Raw genomic sequence first — 8,072 nt, forward strand, 5'->3', positions numbered from 1 at the left:
TAGCAGATATCTTGGATTCAGGAGGTCAAATGGACTGTATCGCGATTGACCTGTCTAAAGCATTTGATAGGGTGGATCATGGGAGACTACTGGCAAAAATGAGTGCAATTGGACTAGACAAAAGAGTGACTGAATGGGTTGCTATATTTCTAGAAAATAGATCTCAGAGAATTAGAGTAGGTGAAGCTTTATCTGACCCTGTAATAATTAAGAGGGGAATTCCTCAAGGCAGTATTATCGGACCTTTATGTTTTCTTATATATATAAATGATATGAGTAAAGGAGTGGAATCGGAGGTAAGGCTTTTTGCGGATGATGTTATTCTCTATAGAGCGATAAATAAGTTAGAAGATTGTGAGCAACTGCAACGTGACCTCGAAAATGTTGTGAGATGGACAGCAGGCAATGGTATGTTGATAAACGGGGTTAAAAGTCAGGTTGTGAGTTTTACAAATAGGAAAAGTCCTCTCAGTTTTAATTACTGCGTTGATGGGATGAAAGTTCCTTTTGGGAATCATTGTAAGTATCTAGGTGTTAATATAAGGAAAGATCTTCATTGGGGTAATCACATAAATGGGATTGTAAATAAAGGGTACAGATCTCTGCACATGGTTATGAGGGTGTTTAGGGGTTGTAGTAAGGATGTAAAGGAGAGGGCATATAAGTCTCTGGTAAGACCTCAACTAGAGTATGGTTCCAGTGTATGGGACCCTCACCAGGATTACCTGATTCAAGAACTGGAAAAAATCCAAAGAAAAGCAGCTCGATTTGTTCTGGGCGATTTCCGACAAAAGAGTAGCGTTACAAAAATGTTGCAATGTTTGGGTTGGGAAGAATTAAGAGAAAGAAGAAGAGCTGCTCGACTAAGTGGTATGTTCCGGGCTGTCAGCGGAGAGATGGCGTGGAATGACATTAGTAGACGAATAAGTTTGAATGGCGTTTATAAAAGTAGGAAAGATCACAATATGAAGATAAAGTTGGAATTCAAGAGGACAAACTGGGGCAAATATTCATTTATAGGAAGGGGAGTTAGGGATTGGAATAACTTACCAAGAGAGATGTTCAATAAATTTCCAATTTCTTTGAAATCATTTAGGAAAAGGCTAGGAAAACAACAAATAGGGAATCTGCCACCTGGGCGACTGCCCTAAATGCAGATCAGTATTGATTGATTGATTGATTGAAATTGGAGCTCAGAAGCCAAAGAGCATAAGTTCGTGAACGTAAATATTCTTTTCACCCAATGGGAAACTCCTTTATCCGAAGGTTTACATGTACATTCAAAGTGTGTGCTTGGGAGGAGAATACATGTGCAGAAAGTTCAAGTAATACATATGTTAAAATAAATCTATATGAAAGAAATAATGTGTGTGCTTTTTCTGAATGTTTTTTGGCCCTGTAAGTTTAAGAACACGATGGATCTGGTTTACCTGTGTGTTAATAATACACTGAGTAGCCAAAAGTCACAGGAAGGGGTGTCCCATTAGAAAATGTGCCGTGTATGCCCCTGAGGGTTGCGGCTAGCTGGGGCGTAGCTGAGTAGTCTGTCACAGACACCAGTGTCGTGAAGATGGCAACAAGTCGCGAGTTAACCGACTTTGAACGTGGGGTGATTATCGCGGCACGGCGCATGGGTCACAGCATTGCGGAGATTGCACATGAATTCGGGCTTCCGACGTCAACAGTGTCGAGGGTGGATCTTCAATATGGCAGAGAGAATGTTGCCAACCGCGTAAACCGCCGCACGGCAAGACCACAGATGCTTAACGAACGGACTGGGCGCTCTACGGACTACTGTGAGTCAGATCACCGCCCAGTTGAATGTTGGGAGTCAGGAACCCATTTCTACCAGTAGTGTAGGGAGGCAACTGCACCACGTAGGCTTCACCAGCTGACATCAACTCGTGTCCCTTTGCCGACATCTCGACACAGAGCCCAACGACGAGCAGGGGCTCGTCAGGGGAACAGTGGCGGCGTGTCGTATGGTCCGATGAATCCCGCTTCCAGTTGTATCGGGCTGATGGGCGCTTGAGTGTGTGGCGTTGTGTCCAGGCGGGAGGTGGCTCAGTTCTGGTCTGGGCGCGTTCTTCTGGTCGCAGTTAGACCCTATTGTCAGGCTGCAAGGAGCACTGAAAGGTACACGTTATGGACATTCTTTCAGACCATTTGCATCCCTCTCTGGCCCTAGAATACCCTGATGGAGATGCCATGTTTCAACAGGACAATGCGCCATGTCACCACTCTGTGGTGACACGCAGGTGTTGGAGGAGCACTTCTGTTTGTGAAGCTACGACCATGGATTGGCCCTCCAGATCCCCCGATCCTAATCCAATCGAGCATTTATGGGATGTGTCCGATGCTGACATACGCTCCATGAACACCGTACCAACTACAAAAGACCAATTGTGGGTAGCAGTGCAAGATACGTGGGTCCGATCCCTCCAGAACGATTCGATGCCTCGCCACATTGCTGTGAGGGCTCGCGGAGAGCAACTCGTTCTTAACATCACATTCAGCGTCTTCCCATGACTTTTGGTCACTCGTTGTATGTAGATGAACAGTCCATTCTATTAATTAGTATTTATCAGTGAACTTTCTTTAAGCTAAGTGTACGTGTAGCCAGGTGCACGGGCACTGCCAGTACTCCATATACGGAGTGAGTCGGATGTGCGGTTCGGGTCACATAGCTCTTAGCTTGCATTCGGCAGACGGTGTGTTTGAATCCCACCGTCATGTCAGTTTTCCGTGGTTTCCCATTTTCACACCTTAACTAACACCACGGTCACTAGCTTCCATGTCCTAGTGCATTTCCCACCCTAGTGTCGCCTGTGTTAGAACCTCTGGGAGAATAAAGCAGGACTGTTATTGTTTCTATGTTTCAGGTTACATCAACGAGAACCATCCTAAAGCTGGCTACTACTTCTCGTTCCTTTCCACGATGGTTGGAGCGGCGCTGCTGTTCCTGGTTGGAACTCGAAAGCGACCACCTCCAGATCCACCTCCAATCCCAGCATTCGCGCCTATACCAAATATGTGTTCGTGCGTTCCACCGTCCCCTGCTTATTTTCATCGCCCTCGCCTGCACAAGAGCATCTCATTCGCCCACGCACTTGACTTACCTGACGTCCCACCGGGGTGGGCAAATCAAGGCGTCTTCCCTTGCAACTACGTCATGGATTACGAACTTTACGGTGCAAACAGAAATGGAGTACACAGAACTCTGCGGCCTACCAAGAGCGTTCCGGAAGGAATTGGAGTAGAAGACTACACGTGGCCTCGTAGGCAACCTAGAAACGTGACCGTCATCGAACAAATAACCACTTCAGTGTGACCATCTCAGTGTGTTCGCGCCTACCTCTTGACTACTATATATATGGGCGAACTATTCGAGATATTTGATTTTTAAGAAAAAATATTTTTGAAATCTTTGTCTTTCTCCTATGGTCAAAAATGTTAATGAAATGTCAAAGCTACTTTTCTCGAAATGTATCAGGATCTAAATAATAACATTCTCGTATTCATCATGTTAATCTTCACCGGAAACGAAAAATGTCTTTCGTCTTGCTCAAAAAATGTTTGTATTTCTTATATGATTAAGGATTACGTAGGATTAAGGATTTACTCGGCTAGTTCTCTTCCCTGTCCTTTCTCTATTGTTATTTCATTTCAGTCTTTTCCAAATTCGTGCATTCGTCATCACCACATGGTTCATTCCAAGGTATGTGTTAAGTGTGATACTTTCACCGGTTAAGCCGCACTCCCACACCGTCTCACATCATTATCATCCTGTCCACACACTTTAATTTCATTCTTCGGCTCTGTTCAATTCTATACTGGTGTCTTTCGTTGCATTTTACTGTATTAATTTCTATTTATTTATTCTAGCACATTCGTCCCTGATTCGCCTCATAAGCCCATACCAAGTACGGGCCGTGAAAGCAGCAACGTCAACATATTTATTTCCTGTTGAAAGAATTGTGTAATTAATAGTCAGAAAGTATGGTTAAATGAACCCCTAAAACATGAACAGCTTTTCATGTTGTCTATGTTAATTAATTATTACAGTTTTAAGCCCACTGAAAGCACTTAGTTAATTTTCGTTCCCAACACCTCCTGAGCCTTGATATTAGTTTTTCCATCCTTTCCTGTGAACGAAGTTTGCGAAATTTCACAACCTTTGCTACAGGAGACCACGAGTTTACCATCTTACAAAATTTTGAGTCCAGTCAAATGCTGAGGCTGTGCCTAAAAGTGTGGCGTGAAGAGTCAATGTGGGGTGCCAATAAATATTTTATTCATACCAGTGGCAAAAGGAACGAAAACCTTAGCATAGAAAATGAGATAGCCGACCCATAACAACAAAGATCGTCAAAAGATAATCATTGGGACACCACAACGCTCAAGGTAAACCAAAGTTATTTCACTGGTGGCGACTTGTCGAACCACGGAAAGACTTGCGGTCAATGCCTCGTTGGGTGAAACCTAGTATATCAGATTTTATCATTCACCAATCAGCAGAGCCAGTGGACGCCACGGCGGGCTACCCGAGAGGAGTGTCCGTGGTAAGTACAATTTTTGTTTTAAAAAGAAGAAAGGAAAAGGGAAAGGTAAAGAATGAGAGAGAACGCACAACTGACCAAATGTAAGAAGAGGAAAATGGTTTTAAAACAAGTTGTATTTTAAACTTCAAATGACTAGAATAAGCAGGGTACAACAAGCAAAGAAGGGGAATTACAAACTTTTGATAAGGGCTCAGCCCGTTTGACAACCAAGACACAATCAAGAATAATAATTATTAAGATTTCTTGGGATCTATTATTATGACTTTCAAGAAAAGCCCAAGAGCAAGGTTCGACAGGGAAAACTATATTCAACACCTATATAAGTACACAAACACTTTAATTAAGAAACAAAGCCACTAAATCTTTAGATAAACAATGATTTAAGGCCACCCTTACAATCTCGATTTTGCACCCAAAGGAGGGCAGGAAGGTTATAGCGCATCGGAGGACAAGAATTTTTAGTACTCAATATCCGAAAGGAAGAAAAGGAAAGAAAAAGAAAGCGGAGTAAGGAGGGAAGAAGAGAAAAAAAAGAATGAAAAAGGGGGGGGGATCCTTCCAGGCTGCTTAGACGCTATCACGTTGGCAAGGTAAACGACCACTCGGGTCAGTGAAAAGTTCAAGGTGTGGCAACACTACTCTCACTTGTCCAAGCACAGTTGATTCTGGCGCATGAGGTTGATAAAAGGTTCCAGTCTGAAGGACTTAGTTAGAATTGAAACCACGAAACCCCAAATAATTCAACATTCAAAGTTCAAATCTTGATACTGAAAGCGAAAGATATAAAAGATTGTAACTTTTGCTCACCCAGTCTGTTGATAAATCAATGCAGCAATTCACAAATAAAAGGTAAAACGTCGCAACGGACCAGCCGTTGGGGAACAGTTCCGCTCTCTCCACTCGAGTTGTTTTCCAACTGAATGTCTGACCGCCGAGAGTAAGGAATAGGCTGCTTATATGGGTGGTGAACATATTCGAGAAGTTACTCGATGAAAAATACGTAGGTGTGACGTCACAACGAGGAAACAGCAGTGTGAGATAGCAGGCCAGTTAGTGAACAGCTGGGCGAGCAAGCAGAAGAATGCGGCAGAAGGTAAGACGTAGTAGCGCGGTCGTAACAAAAGGCTACGGCCGCTTCCTTCCCTTCCCTATCCCTCGTCGCCATAAGACCTATCTGTGCCGGTGCACGTTAAACAAATTGAAAAAAAAATGGGCGCTCTGAGACATCAGCAGCGGAAGCTAAGTCTTTACTTTCATGATATCTTGAGTTCACGTCATTCTCGTACAAGTTTCTTTTTAAAAAACGTGAAATTAATAAAAAGGATTTATTGTTACGTTAATAAGAGAAAATATAATTTCGGTCATGAGATCTCAATTTTCTGGCGCCATGCTGAGTTGTTCAAAAGGTGGAAGCGCTGCCTTCTGAGCGCAAGTTGGCGGGTTCGATCCCGGCTCAGTCTGAAGATGCGCCAACCTCGTGTCGGTACACTCACTGACACGCAAGGAAATAAAAAAGTATTCCAGCCGAACAAAATACTGGCACTGAAGACCATAAAAGTAGTTATTGTGACGTAAATCCCGTAAAACCAATAAAATTATCAATGCATCACTTCGCCAAGCCCTATATAGCGTTTTTGGAAATAATTGCACAAACCGAAAATCCTAAGTTATTATTATTATTATTATTATTATTATTATTATTATTATTATTATTATTATTATTACTATTATTGTTCGCCTTTGTGGTGTAGTGGTTAGTGTGTTTAGCTGCCACCCCCGGAGGCCCGGGTTCGATTCCAGGGTCTGCCACAAAAATTTGAAAACGTGGTACGAGTGCTGGAACGGGGTCCACTCAGCCTCTGGAAGTCAACTGAGTAGAGGGGGGTTCGATTCCCTCCTTAGCCATCCTGGCAGTGGTTTTCCGTGGTTTCCCACTTCTCCTCCAGGCAAATGCCGGGATGGTACCTAACTTAAGGCCACGGCCGCTTCCTTCCCTCTTTCTTGTCCATCCCTTCCAAACTTCCCATCCCCCCACAAGACCCCTGTCCAGCATAGCAGGTGAAGCTCCTGCCCTACTGCCCTGGAGGCGGTAGAGGTGGCATCCTTCGCTGAGTCCAAGGGAAAAACCAACCCTGGAGGGTAAGCAGATGAAGAAGAAGAATATTAGTAGTAGTAGTAGTAGTAGTAGTAACAAATGCATCGCAATAGGGAAATATCCCGGTGGCAATGATGACTTACAGTAGTCTGTTAATAAAGTTAAAACATAATTACCCAACAACAACAACTAAATCATCCTTGCTAATGAATGTAAAATATTATACACAAAGAGAAATGAAGTTTAAAACAGGAATTCTTCCGTTAAGGTATCAAAATTGGTTATATTTCTAAAAATAGTGTCGTAATTTGAAATAATTACGCTTCATCATACGATGCTTTATTACGGTCCTTTATGTTTTTGTCTTGTATCACTTAACCAAACACCCCACCCCCACCCACTTCCCCAGGGAGGCGCCATGTGCTACCAAGTGTCCGCTGCTCAGCCCGAAGGCCTGCCGATACGAGGTGTCGTGTGGTCAGCACGATGAATCCTCTCGGCCGTTATTCGTGGATTTCTAGACAGGTACCGCCGTCTCACCGTCAGATAGCTCCTGGATTTCAATCACGTAGGCCAAGAGGACCTCGAACCAGCCCTCAGATTGAGGTAAAACTCCTTGACCTGGTCGAAAATCGAACCCGCACCCTCTGGATAAGAGGTAGGAACGCTACCCCTAATAAAAAACGTAAAACGAGTGAAAATTTAAGAGAACAGGCAAACAAAGTAACACGTACATCTCTTTCTGTTAATGTGATTTATGCCACAGTACCTGAAACAACAAAATACGTATTGTAGCAGTTAAATGTTAGAACAATGTTAACGAGTAAATATGGAAATCTCTTAGAAGACATGCCACTAACAGTTGCCCAAAATATTCTGTGTACTCGGGTTTGGAGGGGTTTTTTTTTACGCCGCACCGACACAGATATGTCTTATGGCAACGATGGGACAGGGGAAAGGGCTAGGACTGAGAAGGAAGCGGCCGTGGCCTTAATTAAGGTACAGCCCCAGCATTTGTCTGGTGTGAAAATGGGAAACCACGGAAAACCATCTTCAGGACTGCCGACAGTGGGGTTCGAACCTACTATCTCCCGAATACTGGATACTGGCCGCACTTAGGCGACTGCAGCTATCGAGCTCGCTAGCGCATTTTTGTAAAATAATTAATAGCACTAAAGAAAATCCAATAACACCATAATTTTCCTCTTTGTGCTTAGAATGTATCTCAGTTTCGAATTTTTTTATTTATATTTAACATCTTTTATCGCACGTAGAACACAAATATCAGATTTTAAAGATGTTTCAACCATCCGTCAACTTTAAGACATTGTTTCTCAAAAACCTGCCATCTGATCCAATACAAATTTTAACATACTATGCACTGGAATGTTTATACATTGTTTATAAATTTCAGA

At 43.1% G+C, this 8,072-nt stretch overlaps 1 protein-coding gene across 1 annotated transcript in view; it reads left to right on the forward strand.

The window, feature by feature from the left end:
- LOC136858807 (monocarboxylate transporter 4) overlaps positions 1-3,517 on the forward strand; it is a 286,138-nt gene extending 282,621 nt beyond the window's left edge. The window contains exon 8 of the mRNA XM_067138624.2: positions 2,883-3,517. Within this exon, the coding sequence (XP_066994725.2) occupies positions 2,883-3,331 (449 nt within the window). The 3' untranslated portion in view covers positions 3,332-3,517. The remainder of the gene's footprint in view (positions 1-2,882) is intronic.
- Positions 3,518-8,072: the final 4,555 nt, after the last annotated feature.

The sequence above is a fragment of the Anabrus simplex genome, chromosome 1 (assembly GCF_040414725.1).
Source record: "Anabrus simplex isolate iqAnaSimp1 chromosome 1, ASM4041472v1, whole genome shotgun sequence".
Taxonomy (NCBI): domain Eukaryota; kingdom Metazoa; phylum Arthropoda; class Insecta; order Orthoptera; family Tettigoniidae; genus Anabrus; species Anabrus simplex.